The sequence below is a fragment of the Elaeis guineensis genome, chromosome 8 (genome assembly GCF_000442705.2).
Source record: "Elaeis guineensis isolate ETL-2024a chromosome 8, EG11, whole genome shotgun sequence".
Classification (NCBI taxonomy): Eukaryota; Viridiplantae; Streptophyta; class Magnoliopsida; order Arecales; family Arecaceae; genus Elaeis; species Elaeis guineensis.
Window position 1 is genome coordinate 8,161,139 of NC_026000.2, and position 23,065 is coordinate 8,184,203.

General features: G+C 35.4%; 2 protein-coding genes across 9 annotated transcripts; one reads left to right on the forward strand and one right to left on the reverse strand.

Annotated features, from left to right (window-relative positions):
* Positions 1–4,385: 4,385 nt before the first annotated feature.
* On the forward strand, positions 4,386–8,886 carry LOC105050431 (glucan endo-1,3-beta-glucosidase 6). The gene is made up of 2 exons (XM_010930446.4): positions 4,386–5,696; positions 7,633–8,886. Exons 1-2 carry the CDS (start codon positions 5,365–5,367, stop codon positions 8,756–8,758), a joined length of 1,458 nt encoding a protein of 485 aa, XP_010928748.1. The 5' UTR covers positions 4,386–5,364; the 3' UTR covers positions 8,759–8,886.
* A 1,563-nt stretch (positions 8,887–10,449) lies between these two features.
* Positions 10,450–22,645, reverse strand: LOC105050430 (uncharacterized). 8 transcript variants are annotated; one of them, XM_073261606.1, is made up of 12 exons: positions 22,224–22,642; positions 22,086–22,126; positions 21,555–21,718; positions 21,167–21,311; positions 20,769–21,039; positions 18,766–18,828; positions 17,586–17,625; positions 17,063–17,127; positions 15,743–15,859; positions 14,153–14,281; positions 13,807–13,873; positions 10,450–11,098 (listed from the first exon to the last, which is right to left on the reverse strand). In XM_073261606.1, the coding sequence occupies exons 4-11, from the start codon at positions 21,229–21,231 to the stop codon at positions 13,811–13,813; spliced, it is 813 nt and encodes a 270-aa protein (XP_073117707.1). In that variant the 5' UTR covers positions 21,232–21,311; positions 21,555–21,718; positions 22,086–22,126; positions 22,224–22,642; the 3' UTR covers positions 10,450–11,098; positions 13,807–13,810. The 8 variants fall into 8 exon arrangements, with proteins under 8 accessions (XP_073117707.1, XP_010928745.1, XP_073117708.1 ...); XM_010930443.4 differs by lacking the exon at positions 21,555–21,718 and having other exon boundaries at positions 22,237–22,642; XM_073261607.1 differs by lacking the exon at positions 21,555–21,718 and having other exon boundaries at positions 22,080–22,126; positions 22,237–22,642.
* Positions 22,646–23,065: the final 420 nt, after the last annotated feature.

The following is a 23,065-nucleotide window of genomic DNA, read 5'->3' on the forward strand; positions in this document are numbered from 1 at the left end:
GACGAATAAGTAGATATTATAGGGAATTTTATTTAATATTTTAATTTAATAAACAATGTCGGTTTCAGGTGGATCGGGTTGCCAGTCACCTCAACCCATGCCCGACCCGAAATTCTATCGGTTTTGATTTTCTCGAACAAGCCCCGGTCCAAGCTTTTAATAGACTCTCCCAGGGCCGGCCCAAGTACTTCTTGGGCTCCGGTGGGGTGGCCAGATTAAGCCCAAAGTCTGACGTAATATCAGAAATTCTTTGTATATCACGTGCCGTGCAGCAAAATTGTTGTGAAGGCACCATTATAGTCAATTGATCCGTATAATATAATTAATAATAAAATAAATATTTAATTTTTTTTTTTTCAATTTTTTTAACGAAAATATTTTTTTCTTTGATGAAAAAATATATATATATTATTACTTTCTAATGCCTTATATAACTTCATATGAGTATATATATATATATATATATATATATATATATATATATATATATGACTTTTTATATCTTAACATACAAAGTCATATATATTATTCAAAATACTGTATATATTCATAGAAAATCATATAGTATATCAAAAAAATAATTTTTTTTTATTATTTTATGCATGGAATGAATATTTTTATCAAAAAAAATTGAGAAAAAAAATTAAATAATATTAAATATCTATTTTATTATTAATTATATTATGTGGTTCAATATGATTAGAAGGTATACTTTTTCTACACCGAAAGACGATACATAAAGAATTTCTCCACATGCTATTAGGATTCAGTAGGCTCAAGAGAAGAGCATGATGAATGGCTGCGATACCAGCAATAACAAACGTATCCCTGAAACTTGAAAAATTAAGTGGAGAAAGCAGTCCTTCTGGCAGAGGATTCACTGATAATCTCCACTCCCATAGCTATTAGCTCCCTCAATCTTCGAGCCATTAAATGATAACCTTCGGAGATAAATCTCCATATGCCGCGTAATTTGCTCGTCAACAATCCCACATAGGGTGATGATGTACAATAAAATCGGCCTGGGTTTGACCCCAAGTTACTCTTTACATGCATGAAAATTAGGTCAATGGTTCGTCCTCTTGTTTTCAAGCCGGAGAGGTTCGGGGTTCCGGTCTTGTAGTATTATCTCTGTGAGATTTGGACACCTCCTAAGAAAATCGAATTTTATCCGTATTGTAAAAATAACCAATCCTTTTGGGATGACCCCAGTCCCCACTCTTGGGCTGCTTCTGGTCCAATAAAATAATTATTTGCTTCACACATGGTGATGATTCTGGGAGTTCAGGAGAGACCATGAATCACTCAATTTCTTTGTTTGGTGACCCTACCTGACTTTGTTCGATCATGGTTCCTCCTCTATCATCCACTGGTACATGATGCTGCTAGACCCTCTTCATCGGTAGCAGTCAAACTGACACTTGGTTGCGCTTATTTCTACGCAGGTGGGGCCATCATTGTCAGAAAGTTTGGACGATTTGCCTTAATTAATAGATCGAGTCGCCTTTCACATGTGATACACGTAGCTTTGTCTATATTAATACTTATATCTAAGAAGAAGAGAGGCGTCGTTGAATGGTCTCTTGGAATAATGATGATGCAGACATGCAGTTCCGAAGGAATCAAAGATAATTATAATTGGGCAAAGTAATTTAGTTGATGCAAGTAATCCAGTAATGACACGAGCTGAGGTGGCGCACCACAGGGCCTTTACAGTTGCGATCATGCGAGTGGAGGATAGATTTTTATAAAGATTGACGAGTTATGTTAACCAAGAAATATTTAAAAAGAAAAAAAAAAGTCAATATCTGGAGCAATCATTTTGCTTCATTTAATGGCACGTCTCCTGATAGCAGTTCAGAGGAGCAAAATATCCTTTCGCTTGCTGGCAAGTCGCCGCCCACTTCACTTGCATTTAACGCGAACGCTTAGCTACATTACATATTCTCCGTTGGTAGTTTCTTTTAGGAACACTAATAATTTTATATTTATTATGATATAAAAAAAAAATATTAATATCATATTAATTGAAATAAAAAAAATTAATTTATATAAAAAAAATTATTTTTTTTATATGAGATATTTTTTAAAGAATAAAATCGTGAGGTTCTAAACGATCAAGGTCTACTAAAACTTAAAATTCACTAGAGTCTAAAGATGGTGATAAACCAAAGCGGATAATATCTTACGTGCTAAGCTATAAGTCCTTGACCGCAACAGCATTCATTTTTGAAATTCTTTTCTAGTTATAACGGTTTGAACCAATGGACGCTCAGAAATGCCAAATAAGAATAGTAGGAGATTATATACTTCCGGCCCGAATACAATCCACAAGAAATTCTTTGTGCATCGCAAGTAGTATAGAAAATCTGACGTGCAACGCATCACTTTATATGATTAGTCTTCATAGCCATCGCTTTTCAATATGCATTTAATGCTTGCAATTCCACTTTTTCGTTTAAAAATTTTGTATAACAAAAATATCCATCTTTTAAAAAAAATTATGATATCCTATGGCATATTATAACTTTGTATGCACAGAATATCATAATATGGAAGGAGTATTTTTATCCAACTACTTTTCAAAATGTATTTAATGCCTGCAGTTTTATTTTTTTTATTTCAAAATTTTAAATGATAAAAATATCTCTGTTCTTTGGAAAAAAATTATGACATCATGTGGCATATTATGGCATCCTGCGTCATATTATGACATCCTATGCAAAAAAAGTTATGACATCTTGTGATATATTATGTCTTTACATAAATTGAAAGTCATAATTTGCCAGGATGTCATAATATAGAAGGAACATTTTTATCCAACTATTTTCCAATACGCATTTAATGTTTGCAGCTTTATTTTTTTCGTTTGAAAATTTTGAATGACAAAAATGCTCCTACTCTTTGAAAAAAATTATGACATCCTGTACATATTATGATATTCTGCATTATATTATATAACCTGTGGATAAAAATTATAAATTTTTTGATGTAAAATATTATAATATGTATATAGGATGTTATAATTTTTTCAAAGAACAAATATATTTTGGTCATTTAAAATTATAAATAAAAAAATAAAGTTACTGACATTAAATGCGTGTTAGAAAGCGGTGACTACATGAACCAATTGAACAAGATGATACACTTTACGTTGGATTTTTTATACCACCTATGGTGCACAAAAATTTTCCTTACAATCCACTCAATTGAATCATATTTATCTAATATAAAATAAAAATAATACATAAAATAGATAATTTATATAAATATATAATTAAATTTTAAAATTCATAATTATATAGGATTTTCTATCAAATACCAAAATATCGGTACCTAGTATGACAAGTTTTGATGGCATGAAACAATACAATAAGTCGATAACATAGAGAGTCCGAGATTCGAGTTCATGCTATATATGTCTGCAATATAGGAGGCCCGATATATCATGGCTGTTTGATAAAACATGGATGATGTGACTGCAAATCGACTATTAATTTTATTTTTAAATTTAATAAATATATTAATTAAAATAATTTTATCATATATATATATATATATATATATATATATATATATATATATATATATACTTACATTGTGCAATAACAAATCACCACATCATTCAAAAAAATTTAACTTTTTTTCTTCAAAAAAAAATATCAACTAATCAATCATAATCAATCATGAAATTTTTTGTATTTAAAATTTTTAATCAAATTTAGATGATTATAATATATATATATATATATATATATATATCATAATCAATCATGAATTTAAAATTTTTAATCAAATTTAGATGATTATAATATATATATATATATATATATATATATATATATATATATATATATATATATATATATATATATATATATATATATATATATATATATATATATATATATATATATATATATATATATATATATATATATATATATATATATATCTTGCATTGTGCGATAACAAATCACCACATCATTCAAAAAAATTTAACTTTTTTTCTTCAAAAAAAAAAATCAACTAACCAATCATAATCAACCATGAAATTTTTTGTATTTAAAATTTTTAATCAAATTTGGATGATTATAATTTTTTTAATAATAAATAATATGTTTGTTTGTTTTTGGACGGTGCAACATATATATGGTAAAATTTTACACTTATGCCACGTGGCGTATATCAAGTGTCGCTGCACCATTTCTGGTTTTCCACACCTGACACGCTAGCGCGGACACGTCAACCAACTCGACAAACCTCACGTCAAATCACGCTCGCCGACCGCCTCGTTCCACTTCGAGAATCGAGAGCCAACGCTTTGGTGGCCTCCTCACCGACTTCGTAACAGTGCCGTTAACCTTGACCGCCTATACTCCAGAGACCTCCCTTTGGACGACAAGAGCAATAGCGAAGGAAATGATGAGATACTGATAAAATTATGGACAGAGAGCCATCGCATATCGTCACGCAGTGATAGGCCGGTGTCTCCTTTTGGATTGGGTGTATCTTTTGGCACCTCCGCAGTCTCAAAGTCCACCTCTTACACCCCATTAAAAGCCTCCGCAGCCTCTGTCTCTATTCTAGACTTTCTCGGGGGAATCCAGAAAAGCTATAACATAGATTCTCTCTTAAATGGCCAGGCCGATTCGTTGGCTGCCTGAGTTGTTCTTCTCACCTTGTCTTAGAAGACACTTTTATCTTCCTCTTATCCCTTCGCCGCCACCGCTGCATTTCTTTATTTCTCTGTAACCTTTTTTAATGAAACCTTTTGTTCTTTCCTTTGTTTTTTTTGGGTCTTTTATTTTCCTCATCCATAGTTAGTGACTTGTGGTGAAATCCAAAGTTCTGCAAACTGTTTCTAGCTCTGGGAAGTAAGTCTCTGTGGTATCTCTCACTCTTCTTTACTGATTACCTCTATTTTGACAGCATAGTTTCCTCTATACCACCTAAAGCAGATGGGTTTGGAGCATGGTGTAGTTCTGGTGATGCTTTTAACTCTATGGTCTGGTTTTAGTTAGTAGGAATCCAAATTATAGTGCTCTGTGGGTTGCTTCTTTAATGGTTTCGCTCTGTCTTATTAAATATTTCATCCTATCATGATTGTATATTTTAAGCTGCTCGTGTGGAACACATCACCTTGTCTTATTAAAACACCTCCCGCATATACGCCTGGGGAGCTTCAAGTCGTTTTCATGGTGTCCTTGTTGCCAAGTTCCACTTGAGTTGTGAAGGCTGCAAGGGATTCCACTGCAAACCCCTTCTCTCTAAGCTTGTTCTCTAATTTCCACTTGTTTTGAAATAGTTTGGAATCCAGAAGTGGAATTAAGGTTGGGAGTAGGAATTCTGGTGGTGGTGGGGATGATGGGGTGGTCTTCTGGGGTTTTGAAAGTGGTTTCTTGGCTTTGTTTGGTGGGTTTTGTGAGCGGGATTGGCGCGAACTGGGGGACGCAGGCGAGCAACCCCCTGCCGCCGGGCACGGTGGTTCAGATGCTCAGGAACAACGGGTTTCAAAAGGTGAAGTTGTTTGATCCAGAGGATGATGTCATGAGTGCCCTCAGCAACTCAGGGATTCAGGTGATGGTCGGAATTCCAAACGAGATGCTCGCGAGCCTGGCATCGGGTACGAAGGCGGCGGAGGATTGGGTGTCCAATAACGTCTCCAGTTATATCAAGGAAGGAGTCGATATCAGGTTGTCTTTCTGACCTCTCCATGCTTTTTGAAATTGTGATTCAGTGATTCATTCCTTTGTTTTACTAGTGTCTAATCCAGTATAATTTTACTTTTTTGACACTTGAATTTCAAATATCCATTTGAATTTGTAGACTGGAAGCTCCGTGAAAACTTGACAGGATAGATGTTTGTTTGCAAGTGTATGACTACAAAGATCATTTAACTATGATGGCTTATTATGATTGAGAAGGCAATAATATTATTATTGTCTAATTCAGTATAATTTTACTTTTTTGACACTCGAACTGCAAATATTCATTCAAATTCATAGACTGGAAGGTCGGCGAAATTTTAAGAGGATAGTTGTTTGTTTGCAAGTGTATAACTACAAGGATCATCTTAACTATTATGGCTTATTAAGATTAAGCAGGCAATAATTTGCTAATTCCCTCATGGCTTTGTTTTATCCATACTTCTTCCATTTCTTTCGAGTTTGTATGAATATTGGATGAGTTCTTGGTGGCTTGTAGATATGATGGGCAGATAGATGCAGGAAACTGTAAAGCCTAGACTCTTGAGTACTCAAATCATTTTTCCTTTTTTTTCCAATGAATCAAATCATAAGAAATCTGAGTACTCATCGAGTCCTCAAGGCATATTGTGTCAAAAGTGTTTCCATAGAAAATTGCTCACTATCTCTTCATTTCCCCATTTTTTGACAATTCTTCAAGCAACAGCCCATCTAGACCACAAGCACTGAGGAAATCAGTGCCTCCAACAATTAAGAGTATTGTTGGAACTGTGAGATACAATAGTGGCAACCATCAATCTCATGACCTGAATATCACTAGCCTTGTACATATATTCTTTGTCCAACACCATTTAGTTTTTAAGCATTTTGTATTTTGTAATTTTAATATCATTAATTGACTTCATCAAGGATTCTAAATGATAAGATTGTATGTTGTGGGGTGCACGTGGTATTCGGTTGTGCGGATGGGTCAATAAATTTCTTAATCTTGAGATACCATAGCTAAGATTCTGTTTAATTCATTTACCCTTTGATGTGCGTCTGTTCAAAAAGATCTGAAAAGCATCATATAGACGAGGTTTTACATGGACCTGGATGCTTTCAACCGTGTGGAACTAAACAATTTAAAGGATGAGTCAAGTGAAGTAGCAGGCTTGTGTAGTTTTGAATTAATTCACATATTTCCAGGGACTTGTTGCCAAACTGATTGCTGGCCAGGAGTGGTGCTTTTTCTCCATACCTGGTGGACTCTACAAGCTGGGCTGTTTCTTTCTTTTTTTTTTTTTTTTCATTGTTCTATCACCAGACCTATTATCAAAACCAAAAGATAACAAAGCAGAACATATATACCTTCTGCACCTTAGTTATTTTGATGACTTTTGATAGCACCTTCTTTAAACTGGAAAACATTGCTTGGTGTGATTGAGATTCAAGGTAAGAGTTTCTCTGTGACATTTGATACTGCTGGAGTTTCTATTTGTCCCATGTATTCCCCTTCTCCTCTCATTTTGTATTCTTGGTAACTTTCCTCAAGGCTTTTGTAACTTGATATTTGCTTTGCGAGAGAAACAGCCCCCCCCCAACCCCCCCACCAACAAAAAAAAAGAAAAAATCTTTTTTTTTTTTTTAATCAGTGCATACATATAAACAAAAACTTGGAATCCTACCTTCAGGATACAGAGAATTCTTGTATAGCTATATATTCACTCAAACCATTTGAGATGTTGATATTAAATAAATGACCTGCATGTAATGGATCAATCCAACATTACTTATCAGTCTCATCTTTTATTCAAGTAACATGACTTGCAATGACCAGAACATTTTTTGTGCTTTCAGCCTTTCATTCATGGGGTAGCACCGTAGCTGTTGTATGATTGCATTAATTCTCTCACTCCAAGTATCATTGTTTATCTATCATCAGGTATGTTGCTGTTGGAAATGAGCCATTCTTACAGACTTACAATGGGAGTTATCTCCAGACTACCTTGCCAGCCCTCCAAAACATCCAAGGTGCTCTCATAAAAGCTGGGCTGAGCAACCAGGTCAAAGTCACCGTGCCCCTTAATGCTGATGTCTATGAATCATCAAGTGGCAAACCTTCTGATGGCGATTTCCGCACAGACATCCATGACCTCATGGTTTCTATCGTCCAATTCCTCAGTGATAGTGCTGCTCCCTTCACTGTCAACATTTACCCCTTCATCAGTCTCTACGACGATCCCAACTTTCCTATAGACTATGCCTTCTTTAATGGAACTCCTGCATCCCCTGTGGTCGATGGTTCGATCACATACACTAATGTATTTGATGCAAACCATGACACTCTCATATGGGCCCTGAAGAAGAATGGCTTTGGAAATCTTACTGTCATTGTTGGTGAGATTGGATGGCCAACTGATGGAGATATGAATGCAAATATTCAGTATGCTCAACAATTTAATCAGGGTTTCATGCAACGCATCTCATCGGGGCAGGGCACACCGATGAGATCGGGAGCTATTGATGCATATCTTTTTAGTTTGATAGATGAAGATCAAAAGAGCATCCAGCCAGGGAATTTTGAGAGACATTGGGGCATCTTTTACTATGATGGGCAGCCGAAGTATCAGCTTACTGTCTCAACATCAAACTCTGGAACATTAGTTGGAGCTAAGAATGTCAAGTATTTAGACCAGCAGTGGTGTGTGTTCAAGCCTTCAGTCAACCTTGATGATTCGAGAGTGGCGCCGGCTGTGAGCTATGCTTGTGGGAGAGGTGACTGCACAAGCCTTGGGTATAAGACATCATGTGGTGATCTTGATGCAAGAGGGAATATTTCATATGCGTTCAACAGCTACTACCAGATGAATGATCAGGATGATAGGGCCTGTGACTTCCAAGGCATAGCTACTATCACCAATAGTAACCCATCTAATTCCACTTGTAGGTTTGAGATCATGATTGATGATGCTGGTTCTGCAACATCCTGGAGATTAGCAGCAGTCGGGGGACAGGGAGCTGGTTTGGTGTTCTATGCGCTTCTTCCATTCCTGTTGGTATTGCTGTGATCATATCTTGACATTTCTATACCATCTTTGTTATATTGCTTCATTGTTTTGTATCTATATCTTCATCTCCTTTACCAACAGCTGGCAAACCTTGCTATTTTCATCAAAAGAAGGAGAATAATTCGACATCTATGTGTTGCTATTTGAGTTAATTGGATTCGTAGTTCATATCCATTTGAGACAGCCAAGCCAGTGCTGATGACTCGAGCTAATAACTGTTGTTGCTTCACATGAGAACTAACATGGAAGATGAGCGCACAAAGAATAGAACATGGAAGAGTATATTGGATCGGCCACTCTTTTTTTTTTTTTTTTGGATAAAAAAGAAAAGAAAAGAAAAGATTGTTCTTTACATGGAAGATTCTAGTTTGCAAAATTAGAATTGTTACACTGGAGAAGCAATACTAAGTAATCATATTGTGCACTCCAAGGTCATCATCTCCTCCAAATAAATGTTATGAGAGAACACCCATAGAGGTATTCTTGGGTAAGAAGTGAAGTTTTTTTGAGCAATGCGATTTTTTTTTTCTTTTGAATCCAATGTTCATGAGCACATAATTCCCTTTTTTTCTGGGGTATAGACACATAATTACTACTTTTCTTTACCAAATATATGTTTCATGGTGAATCAACCAGTCAAAAATTCCAGTACTGATAAAACAACGTGGCAAGCATGCAGTTGGCACTGTTTTCCGGATTGGATTAAACTTGTTTATGGTGAACTAAATGCTTGTAGGTGACCGGTAGACAGAATAATATCATCCATTCCATTTCGTCAACCAACGCCAAATAAATTTAAAAAGTTCCCTCGCCTGGAGTCAAACCTGGCTCGCTCAGGTGAGATCTGATGAAGATTTTACCATTTAAACCAATCTAGTAATATAAAGTACGACTCAGGACTTCATTACGAGATTTTATGTCTTATGATTGCCTGGAAAGTATGAGGCACTCCTATATCCGTTCCATAATGCCCTAATTTTACGAGCCGCTAGGATGTTTGCGCAACATGCAAAAAATCCTGCTGCATTGCACGCCTTTTTTCTTTCTTTCTTTTTTTTTTTTAAGACAAATAGTTGGCCATTTGATCTGGGTGTCTACAGCCATGCTCATACCCAATCAAACTGTAATTTGTAAGTCTCTCGCTTTGTCTCAGTAGTTGAAGACTGATCTACGGTTTTAACCGACGGTTATTGAAATAATACAGTTGACGTCACGGTGGCTTCACTGTGCCTATATTCCCTGCACATAAAGTTCACATTATGATTATTATATATATATATATATCAACATTTGCATTACCATTCACTGTCTTCAGCTTTTCAGTTGCCTGTTGCAACTATGAAAGCAGTCAATTTGCAAGCCATTACCCTACAGCCGTGTTATCAAAAACTTGGTAACATATGAACATTATTGATGATGAAACTCCCGTACATGTCTGCTGCAACTTCAATGTACTTGTTATCTTTTACTCCTTATAGTTTGAAAGTGTTACGGCAATATGATTTAGAAGCCACTTCCAATTATCTTCTAAGCGTCTAAATTCTGTTACCATGAATGATCTATATTATGGTACCAAACAAACCCATTCACTCAAACCATTAATATTCTGCAGCATGACAATGTTAAATGTTCCTCTGCCCTAAAGTAGGTTGTCATGGTTACAGACATCAAGGGCCTCAGAAATGACATAATTGTATTTAACTTCTCACAACCTTTTTATTTTGTGGATATGTAGCTTTCAATACGTTATATCAGAAATATCATGATATGTGTACACACTGATAGCAGAATATGTTTACTTCAATCACGATGCATGAATATTCAGAAAAAGAAGATCGAGAGAACAAGCAAGGTCAGGCCTGCAGAATAGAAACAGCTAGTTCACCAGGATACTTGCACCAGATCAATGAATCCATAATCTTCCTTCTGGGCCAATAAATCATCTTCCCAGATATATTCTTGCATCCAAGCATCTCCATCTTGAGGCAGGCCGGCATCAAACGATAATTGAGGTGCTGATGCCAACCAGGACTGTGATGCGCCCCGCGAAGAGCTAAAGACAGGTGTGGTTGCTAGCATCATCATAAATAGCAGCAGCAGCAGCAAATGTGCTCTCATGGCTCAAACTTTGCAACTTTACCTCACACGACCTGAATGCCCCTCTTAAGCACTCATCAAGCTTTATTTAGAACCCTGACATATCACCAAATCATTCTTCTATAAATAATGTCCTGACTGAGTACCATGAGCTTGAACCATCTAATGCTGGACAGAAGTACTTCACCAAAGAAGATGGATGTTTCCTTAGGGTTCTTCCTTTCCTCACAGCAGGAGCATGACCTGTATTCAACAGAACCACTATTTTAGCATGTTCCTGTAATCAGGCACACATTTTACGTTCACATTCTCTATTCTTTAAGCTGGTAAAGAAGCAAGAAAATGTATGACATTCAAGATGCCATTGAGTTGCGATGAGATGATGGAATGAATCATGGAGGATGAAAGGCTATGAAAGAAATAGTTTGTAACACCAAGCTGAGAATTAAAGCATAATCATCCTAGAATTCAGTAGTTATGAGAGAGCTTAATTCCAGGTCTAAAATTTGGTACTCAAAATGGGAAGTTCAAATAGTTGGTGATGGACCAACAACAACATAAGTCCAACCATATACCGATGGCAAAGTGACCTTGTAGCTTCAGCAACAGAAAAGAAAACAATATAATATTAGTATTATCCTTTTAGATAAAACACTGGGACACTGAAGGGTACATGATTGCTAACTGGAACACAGCTCAGTATGTTGAATTTTGGACTTCTGAAAACAATTTAACATGCTTGAATGCCAGTTAATCATGTTAAGAAATATAGGATATACAACAGTCATCTTGTAACATCATTAAGCAAAATAATACATTTCAAGTATCGCTTTAACTGTTCCAAAGAAATACCACCATGGCATTCTAAACAATTGCTTGCAATCCACAAAACAATTGAAGACAATAGGAAGACACCATTATCATGTTAGGATGAATAAACAGTGAAAGGAGAGACACTAGACAGTTTCTCAACAGCCATGGGGCCGTAACAGAAGCTAAATGTCCCGGCATTCTATAATAAGATATCTTGAACTGCATTACCATTCGTGCAGTTTCACATATAGCTTCTGGTGGTTCTAATGTAACTAATGTCTTTTTTTTTTCTTTTCTTTTTTTTTTGTGACGGTATGGAACTATTATGTAGGCAATGAAATTATAAAACCTGAGCATCTGGTAAATGCATTTCAATATGCTCCATCATTAAATGTATCATCTTCATCTGTAGGAAAAAATAGAAACATGCAGATATACTCCAAACGATGCTTTTAGCAGGCATCCAATAGCATTTGCTGTGTGACTAACAAAAAACCCACATAATGAATATCCCTATTCCATCTAGAATAATTTGATCTCAGAGAAGAAATCCAATGGATGCTTGTTGGTAGTTCAACTACAAGTTTAGAGTGTTTTACGAAGTGCCCCCATCTCCATGACCATTTTGGTGTCTTTTGCAGCTTGGGCACGTTAAAAGCATCCCTCTATATTTTTGCTATATGGTTAGATCTTGCATGCTGCACATGTACCATTGCTATTACAGCTCTAAATGAATAGAATATACCTGATTAGCTGACTTCAATATGCAGCAAGGCATATCATAGAGATATTGGATATCCCATGTGAACAGTTAGAACATGGAAATCAACGTAATAACAGATAGAACCGAGAGTAGGAAAGGATTGGACTAAGATCCGCTATCTCAGTACCGGGTACCGTATCAGTACCTTACCGATTCGATTTGGTATGGGGTATAGTATGCATCCTGTGCCGAAATAGCTCCCAAATCATTTTTCTTAATTTTTATTTTAGTACAAGTCAGCATGCTTTCGTGCAGATTGGTATGCACCTCAGTACAGATTGGGACACATCTCAGTATGGGTAGTACAGGGCTTCTATCAACTCGAAGTAGGGTTCTCTATCAGTTTTCTCATGATACGGTACTCCCTGTATCGGACATTTTGGGGCGATACAACAGACCATAGACTGGACTCTTATTTTAAGTAATTTTTTTCGGTGAATCTGTGTATTGGTTAATTGTTGCATTTAGATAAATAACCATAGAATAGAAGTTCTTGAAGATTGGAGAAAATGAAAAGCAATGGCAGGTTATACACTACAACCAAGACATTTTCCATGTTATCGCATGATGCATGGAATCATCTTTTCATAGTTTCTTACTATATGACCATACAAGAAACTCATATTAGTTGCATGAGTTTTACACATGCACCATATAGTTCAGGGCCCTACTTGTAGTGTGTATCATTTATAAATATACATTTGGCCTAAAATCATATCAACATCCGCATTAATACAGCATTTTCTCCAAATTTGATAGCATGTTATGACAAATACAAAAGCAAACATGAAAAGATATGTAACTCCAACGATGTAAATAGAAGTCCCCACCCACCAGAAAGTTGTAGCAAATTGCATAATTATTAAAGATAGCTATGCCACCAGAAACAGAGCCAGCTACAACACTGAAGAGAGTGTATAGAGGAAAATATTTCTCAATCTATCCCAGCTATGGAAAAATCACATACTTGTATAACTCAAAAATCAGTTTTTATTGGATGTAGCTGATTTCAAGGAAAATGTGTTTCCCAGCAGCAACAGGAAATATTTGTATCCAGAACTTTGCTTGTTTCTTTGCTCTTTATCGTGAAAGAAAACACTTGGAAATCGTAATATCAAAGTATGAAACCATAGAAACAAATGGCCATGCAATCTATGGTTAGCACGTTAAAGCATAACAGGGACCAAACTCATAGGGAACAGAATTGTCAGTATCTTCCATCAAAAAGCATGAACCTGACAAAGTTAATCTTATTTAAGTTATATCAAGAAGCAGATCAAATCATATGATTGCATTGCCATATGTATTCTTAGTATCGTTAATTATAATTTACAGACCAAGAAAAAGTAAGGATGCAAAAATAAGATTGGCATACCGATTTATTTCATTAAGTGTGCTGATCCTTTAAACTTCTGAAGGAATACCTTTGATCTTATATCAGCCTACACAAAGAATTTGCCTAAGGTTAATATAAAGCTCAATCTTTTTCACAACTATCCAGAAAAAGCTTATTGCACCAGATCTCGCAGTTTAGGACTTGCAGCGCTTGCGAACAAATTACAAGGCCCTCCTATATTTTGCTATCATTATATAGATGTGCATTTGTCCCACATTGTACACACCAAATCACAAAGTTTAGCTTTTTACTCCTAGCATTTTGAAGTATATATTCAGAGAGGCCATATGGAAACAAACTTTCAGAAAAAGAAAGCAAAACATACCTGCCGGATTGGCTCAGGAACACGAAATTTGCAACACAATTTCACAATCCTGATAGCAGAGTTAAGGGATATCCGATGGCCGGTTGATATATAAATGGGTTTCGATGAACCAGGACTGGATCGCATTGCCTAAAAAGGACATTAGTTCAGGTGAGGGAAGACCCGCTTAAAATTCAGCATGTATAAGCACCAAGAATATAATCACAGGATAAAAATATATGTAGCATATGATGGAGCAATCACAGCTCAAGCATCATACTGGTTAGGCCTCGACAGTGAATCCCATATTTAGATATATCACCAATGTTATCCTCCTGTTGGCTTTTCCGACTTGCCTCATGTGGTTTAAGCTTTAAAAGTTTGAGACTGCAGACAGGTGTTGTATAACTGTTTGATACATAACAAGTCAATCTATGAAATTTTTTTATCCATATGTGGATTTTTGTCAATATTAAATGTTCTAGGAAATATATGCAATATTCAATATTTTCAGGTGTCGATACAGAAATGCATATAACAAATAAAATAGATAATATTCAATTTAGGAAAAGGCTGCACTAAGAGACTTCTAGTTTCATGCAAGGTTTAAGAACTTGGTTTTGGTTTCGGTTGGGTTTGTGGAGTTTCTGTTTTGGCAGTTTTGGCGATTTTGGAAGTTCATACCAAGTATCATAGTTTTCAGTCAAAAAATTCAAGAAAAACTCAAATAAGAAAAATAAGCCCAAAAAATTCATTACACAACATTTTATTTATTTATTTATTTGGTATATGAACTCTTTATTTGTGTAGTTTTGACCATTTTGGGCTGAAGATGACATTATGTATGAGTAAAATACATTGAGTATGCTAGTATTTTGTACTATGGATATATTTTATTTACTTATTGACATTGTTCAAACATGTTACTTCTGAAGCTTTTTATTCAGTTGCGCATTTAAAAAGAAAAATTCTTCACTTTTTAGAAGAATTAACCAGTATATTAAATTTCGGTATCTCTCATATTTTTGAGGCTACGTGACTATTTAATCAAATGCATGTAATAATGTATTGCATTTATTTTATACAAAAAGTGTGATTTGGCCATAAAACATCGTGTAGTTACTTGTTCTTTATTCTTTTTATAAAGTTCTATAATAGCTAAATAAGGGCTTTTTTGAAGGTATGACTCATCAAGGATTATGTTTATTCGCTATTGCCTTTTCAACTCAAGAAAGAAAAAAGAAATCATTGAAACTTCATACTTAATAGCCTATGTGTTAAAACAATTAAAAAAATGATCCCACTATAATGTGACACCACAAAGATTTGCAAACTAATCTATGATAATTTTCAGTGTGTTTCGGCTGAAACTAGAAGAAACCACTGAAACTGGGACAAAGCTGACTGAAGCCCGAAACCAGGAGTCAATTTCTATTCAATCTCAACCGAAATCGAGAGGTTTCAGCTGAAATGGGTGGTTTTGATCAAAACGCAAAACCGTGATGAGTACATAACATAGAACAGCTGTATAATAGAAATGGAAGGAAAAAGTACTTAAAGATCCAGATTATATTTACACAGGCTACACCAACAGATCTTAGATGCTCTTACCACTCCCCATATATTTCCTGACTTCCCAATTAATGGGACCAGATCCTTGTCACGATTTTCTCTTGCTTCTAGACACTGCCTCACGCTAGACTGAGTAAGGCCATCCACATGATGCAACTGGGGCACAAAAATGAAAAATATTAAGGATTCTATATTAAGGAAAATTCATTAATTTCCCAAATGAAAAATTTCACAACATGCCAAGGGGCGAATTATCCAAATGGATTAGGTAGGGTCTGGGCCTGACCAGAGCAAAGCCAGCCTGAATCAGTTTCTGATATAGGAAATGAACCATTACTTGGCTCATATATTCAGTGAATTCGGGATCGATCTGCAATTTATGGGTCAAACTGGACAATAATGTACTATTTCCTCCAGGCAACAGAGGTCAGCTATAGTTCAGCCTATCCAAGCCTGATTTGTTTGAGAATGGATCTACTCTGGGCACTGAAGGTAACAGGTGATCCAGATTATTATTTGTCCCCAACTGATCCAGATTGGGTACAATACTAGCTGACTCACCTACAGCACTAAAAGGGGTGTTACTAATTATTAGAACAAAGAAAGGCTTGTAAAATAATTAATGCTATAAAAAGCTAAACTAGTCCCATTCACTTTTCGAGAAGATTTTGGAAAAAAATGAATAGCTCATGGTATTCTGATATCATCAAATTCTATGGTGAAAAAAGAATATACCTTGCACATGTCTTGCTGTATTATCAAAAGATAAAAAAGATACTTGAACCTAATATGAAAAAAGAACTGCAGGGAGAGCTCTCAACTTTTTAAACAAAATTTCACCTGTGAAATTGGGTTAGTCCTCAAAAAACAGAGAAAGAATGAGAAGAAAAGCAGTTATAGTATGAGATGTTCTCCCTTGATGAAAACCCTCTAAAATGAGAATGCCATTATGCTTGTAACCAAAAGTTCCATCCTTTTGCATGGTCTTTTTTTGCACAGCTATAAGTATCTATGTTTTGTTACACTATAAGCCATGATATATGGACGTACATCCAATAAGCGATTGTATACACAAGGTGTATTCATCAGGAAAGTCTAGCTAACTCATCACAATAAAAGGTAGCTTTACTGTAGATACACTTGATAACTTCAAATATTTTGACCCTGTATGATGAACTTTCCTTGTTTTATCTTGTAACATTTTAAGCCCACATAAGTCTCACTCCTTTGCATACTTAAAACTCTTAAGCTCCTATTATCACCAAAATAATACATTTAGTGGACAATAGGTAGCATACTTTATATCATCCATGATCTTACTCTGTAAGTATAGTGAATGAAAAGTAGGATCTTACTTACATTTTTTCCTATCCCAATGGTAGGAAGATTGGCAAGGATACCAAGATGGCAAGCCAAACCAAAACCTGATAGATGCTTTCAAGTTAGAATTTTTCTTTGTGTAATATGATGCAACAAAGATAATAAAGCCTTAAATTGATTACTGCAAAGGAGGAAAAAAAAAAAAAGTGAATTCCTGATTGATATGCCTCAATACTACATTTTTCTGAAGTACTTATTTGTTTTGATTGGCACTAGCAATGCACCCTGCATCAACATATGGATAGTCAAGCTCCAAGAGATGAAGAAGACTAATCCTGAGATGGTCCATACAAGAGCTTCCAAATGCATAGCAATAATCATGTAATGTCGAATATGAGCAAAGCACATCAATATGGGTCATCAGCAAGACACCTTACTCTCTTGGATGACCTTTTCTCTCAATTGCTAAATAGTTGAGCATTACCAGGTGTCAGTGTGCAATGTGATCGTACATAGATGAATCATTAGAGGACAGTTGGAAAAAGACATATATAAAACTCACCTCGAGGATGGAGCAACCCATTGCCATCAACCATCAATAACTGTCAACATTGATACAAATGCAACATTGTTAACTTAGGCATCTTTTGTGCCGAAACTAAATCAGACAGTTGTGAGCATAAAGAAGCCTTAAATTGCACTTATGATCCTAAGATGTGATAAGAGAGAATACTGTTCCAGAAAAATGAAAATGGATCATGTTTCAGAACTAAATGCCATTAAGTAAAATTTTTCACTAGCAACCTGGTCAACCTTAACAAAATGGCCACCAATTTACATGAAATATAATCTCCAGATTTTAGTCATTAAATGGTTATAGCTGCTTTATCATTAGATGGAAAAGACATAGTTGCAACTGCCGAGATGATGGTTCATTAATCTAATAAGAGAACTTCATCCAAACAAGTCTAACTTGCTTATGAAGTAGTCATCTAATTGAGGAACAAAAGTTTGATATGAAATAGCAACCCTATAAAACCAAACCTTCATAAGCAGTAACTAATAGGTCAGGTGTACAACTAAGCTGCCAGACTGATGCCTAATTTCTAAAACAGTAAAGCATTACTAAAAACATGATACATTAGAGTACCATTATTTGGTATGATTGTAATTTAAAACTTCAGTTAAGTCTAAAGTATTAGAACATATTTATTATTTCCGAACAAGAGATAGTAGTTAAAGAGATATGAAATTACATAGGTGCATATATGAGTGCACGAATATCATATGCTATGTAATAGCTGTATAAAAACTAAAATACTAAAACAAGGTTTTTATTCTTATCTCATTCTTGATCACATTGCAATTGGAGAAGGATCTCCTTTTTCATTTTTTGCAATAACTATAAAATTTTTCATATGTAATATGATTAATAACTCAATGGATTTGGGTCATGATTACTCATTGGATATGTCGATATGTATGCTTTAGGTATGTAGGGCCATCCTTTCTGTGAGTTCAATAGAGAGATTCCATCTCTATACCGACACAATGTAGTCAACTCCATTGAGTCTCTGTGTCTATCCTTTTCTTTTATTCTAGTTTTACAAAACCTTGCTTTGTCAAAACAAAGTTTTGGCTCAAGACACATGCATATGTCCATATATATAAAAGCCAGATGGTTAATTCATCCATCACTATTACAGCTGAGGCTAGCAAACCAGAAGACGACAGAAATTCACCTGCGGATAGAAAGGATGAACACCATGCTTCAGTTTATCCAAGAGTCCTAGAAGAACTGGAGCCTACAATAATATGAGAAAGTCATGATATTAATCCTAGCACCAGCCACATAGCTTGTATGGATGTTTGATCAAACAAACACAAATAATAAAACTAGTCGCATTTATAAAATAGAAAACTCTCAGTCATAAAGAGGCATGATTCGAGAAGTTTGCAGAGCATGTCTAGAACCTTCGATGCTTTACAAGGCTTCATGGGTTCTTTTCTAATTTCCTTCAGTACAATGTATGCCTTCACTAAGTTCAAGAAAAGTATCCAGTTCTCATTCCATGCATTAAAAGAAAATGTACAAGGTATTGCCATATGTCCATACTTGAGCAACTTGCTGAAGACATATAAAGAATCAAATTCTCAACAAAGATTATACTTCACAATGACTGAATTACTGATACTGCAAACAATACTAAAATTGTTTATATTCACCCTTTCTTGTGGTATTAGTAACTTCAGCCATTAAAAATTCAGGTTGGATTGTAAAAGTGGGACTCATTAAACACTTCACCTTTTTTAAATTTGTAGAATGTTGTTTGGCAAATAACGCTTTAAGGGCGTACAACTTGGTCAGAACCATAAACAGCTCAGCCTAGTAGCAAGTGAAGGTTGAGCCCACAATCCAAATGCAGTGGGTTTGTCATTTAGAGCCACCTTATATATAACTTAGCCAATGCCAAAGCATCCACAACCTCACAGAAAAAACACCATCATCTACTTGATCCCCATGCACTTGAGCCACGAACCAACCAAATTTACAAGGTACCACCAATATTAATGCGTAGAGGTATACCGACTCTAGCAACCATCAATTGGACCCGCCCATATCGAATCAACAAAATCTGATAAGTGGTAATATGCAGGAAAAAGATCTAGATGCATCATCAATTAATAGAAAATGTGATTTTAGAAGAAGATATGCTTCCATTGGTGAAAAACTAAAGACTTGAACAAGAATAAAGGAAAAAATAGCTACAAAGAGTTGTAACTAAAGAGGTTGCCTATTTAGGCAACTTTCTTCCTTCAGTTAAGGATAGATTTATAGAGAAGAAAAAACATTATGCATGATGCTTTTGATTTAGAGAAATTTATGATACACACAAAATACATAAATAAAAGCAGGAGATAGCATATACGAAATAGGTGTGGGCTGACTGATGAGTTTCTATTTGTGATGAAGCCCCACCAAGGTTCAAGGACAAGCCATTATTTCTTTGCATTTCTTTGGATGACTTGACTGATGGTGTTCCAAAGGAAGTCTTTGAAAGATAAGGACCTGGAAAGAACTAAACCATAATATGTGCCATTCAATTTAGTAGTAGGATTACTAAAAGTGAGATGCATGTTATGCTTATTGAACAGGAGTGCTTTACAATGACAATTTTTGCCGTCATATCTAGAAATAATCATGCAAGCAAAAATCATGTACATGTAAAAATACAAAGTATTGCAAGCGCTAAAACAACAAAAGGTCAGAGAGTTGCTTAGACAGGCCATTCATATCATTCTATAACTGGATTGAGACATGCATCCCGTTGATCCATGTGCAGTAGAAACTACATCACAAAAAATTAGTGATCCAAGAATAAGCAACATAATTTTCCAGGTGATTTATACAATGTCAATACTTTTCCTGCAGAACAGAGGAAAATCTGGTTTCATTGAAAGCTAACGCATATGTACGATTGTTTGAGAATGATGGAGTATCACTGCATTAGGATTCTAAATCCATGAAGATCTGAACTTGGAGCCTCTCCTCAACACAAACTCTGAGGAGAGGTATGCCAACCATCCAACCCAAGTCTTGTTGACTATTCACAAGCACGCTAAAAGAAATACAAAGGGACCTGTTATTATATATATTTTGGGAGCAACACATAATTGAATATAATAAATAAAGCTAACTGGGTAAAAAAGTAAATACATTAAGAAAGAATTTTTAAACTCATACCTCTCTAAAAGCAAGAAAACCGGGAACGTAAGGAATTTGCAGTTTGGTAACATCAAACTCTTCATGGACAACATTCAAAGTATCAGCATCCAGAATTACGAGAGCAGCACATGCTATAGAAGGGTCCTCTTTTAAGAAGCTGATATCAACCCCACCAATATACTTTAGCTTCTCGCTTTTGGAACCTTCTTGTGGACTTGAGCCATGTGATGGTATTGTCCATGTGAAATCATCTTCAGCAATCATTTTTCTCTTGAGCAGATCCTGTGCTCTGCATGCCAAGTAACTTGTCAACAAAACAAGAATAAACACAAGCAAGCTCTGCAGACCCTTGCTGCAACAAAAGCATCACCCATCCATTAATATTGTTAAGTTGGGAATTAAACGCAAAGGCATACTCAATCCAATCCTGTTGGCATGACGACAAGGTGCTGCCATTTTCTCGAACAGAACTATCATCCATTAGTGCATCCCAAAATACTTCACATATACTGATATTGTATGTTGATCACTTAGTTTGATTGTATAACTGCATGGAGTTACCTGCAGAGACAGGTTGAAATCGAACAAACTGCTACATCAAGATACCATTGAGATAACTAGCATTCCTCAACAAATGCACATATTATCCTGAGTTCTGAGTTTATCTTCTATCTTGTAATGAGATTACAACAATACCTCAAACTTCTAAAAAAATAAATAAACAACGGCAATACACATTACTCCATGACCAAAACATAATTAAAGATTTAAAGTATCAAACATTTGATGGGAAAAGAATTGGACCTGTATTTCATCAGCGACCTGTCCATTTTAAAAAATACTGTGCTCACCAATTATATTTATTTATTGCTGCATAAATAGCTTTACTGGCAGAGCTCAGCTAGGACTCTATTCATGTGAGAAATAGTGTTCCCTTCAGCATTTCAAGTCATTCAGCGATAGGAAACCTAACATTCTCATTCATCAGTACAACAAACAAAATCCATGTCTAAGCAAAATCAAACAAAACAAGTTGATTTAACTTCCCATGACTTGCATCAACCAACACTCCAATTTACACAACAAGAATAATATCTATTTCATGAATTTCTGAAAACAAACATCCATATAGCACTCCGTAATTCAAATGGTATATGTAGGATAAGACTCGTACAGCGGCATTACTCTACAGTCCTAATGTATAATAATATCTGCTAGTTTTTGCTTTTCTTTTGTTGCGAACGAAAACCCAAAAAATAAAAAATAAAACTACAAAAGAAGGTGAAGCAGATTGCAAATAGAAATTCGAAACGACAGTTGAGAAAGTACACTTACAGCACGAAACTTGTCGGATCTCGAAATGCCACGCCTCCTACCTACGAAAATGTTATGACCGACCATCAAAATTTTGCAAGGAAAAAGAAAAGGAAACTAATGCAATGCAAAATAAGCGAGCACGAAAAAGAAAAATACTAGGATGGCTAACTCTTGGGCCAGGCGAAGAGAGAGAACGTGTGACAGTTGGGGTACTATTATCAAAATACCCAGAATTTTCCGTGGCTCAAGCTATAGTTTGCTCGTTTCGAAGGTAGACAGGGCACGAGAAGGAGGAAGGTCCAGGGTTTCGCGGCGGATATTTATTAGGGTTTCTGGAAGGCTTTAATAGGGATGTCAATCGGAAAGGCATGGAGCCGAAGAGGGGTTGGACCGTTGGAGTCGCAGGGGAAGAGCCGAGACCTTCGCGTCGTAGCCTGTAGCAACCCACGTAAGAAAATTCGTCTTTAAAAAAGGAATTTTCTCCCCATCGCTGCTCGCTCGGTCATGTTGAGATGCTTAAAGGGTTTATTTCATGAACAACCCAATAAAGTTTGCTTCGGTTATTGCTGACTTCTCCTTTCAATGTTCCATAAAGAGATTGCACTTTTTTTTCTAGATAGTTGATCGTATTTTGTTTAATTTTATGTAAAAAATGATGACATAAAATTATTTATAAATTTACATATGATTTGTAATATTTTTTTGGTCCATATTAACGTTGGATAGCAACCTACAACTTTTCTATTTTTTGGCTTAGATATGTAATTTTTCCCCATGCTATCTTTTGCAAGTACTTCACTTTATTTATTCAAATATTGGATGCCATTAGTAGATGAAAAACAAAAGCATGCATTTACTTTATCATTAGACGAGATATCTATTGTGAATTAGTTATTAACCGATGAGCAAATATTCCATTTCAATAGCTAATTAAGCAATCATAACTAAAATATTTAGTATTATTGGAATTTGATAGATCTCATTTATGTAAAAAAAAA

Excerpts from the sequence above, each read along its gene's own strand:
- LOC105050431 (XM_010930446.4), top strand. The coding sequence starts at position 5,365 with ATGATGGGGTGGTCTTCTGGGGTTTTGAAAGTGGTTTCTTGGCTTTGT. Across the intron at positions 5,697-7,632 it reads AAGGAAGGAGTCGATATCAG|GTATGTTGCTGTTGGAAATG; the intron begins GTTGTCTTTCTG and ends ATCTATCATCAG.
- LOC105050430 (XM_010930443.4), bottom strand. The coding sequence starts at position 21,231 with ATGGATGATAGTTCTGTTCGAGAAAATGGCAGCACCTTGTCGTCATGC. Across the intron at positions 17,128-17,585 it reads TGGGTTGCTCCATCCTCGAG|GTTTTGGTTTGGCTTGCCAT; the intron begins GTGAGTTTTATA and ends AGCATCTATCAG. Across the intron at positions 14,282-15,742 it reads CAGGAAATATATGGGGAGTG|GCAATGCGATCCAGTCCTGG; the intron begins GTAAGAGCATCT and ends TGTCCTTTTTAG.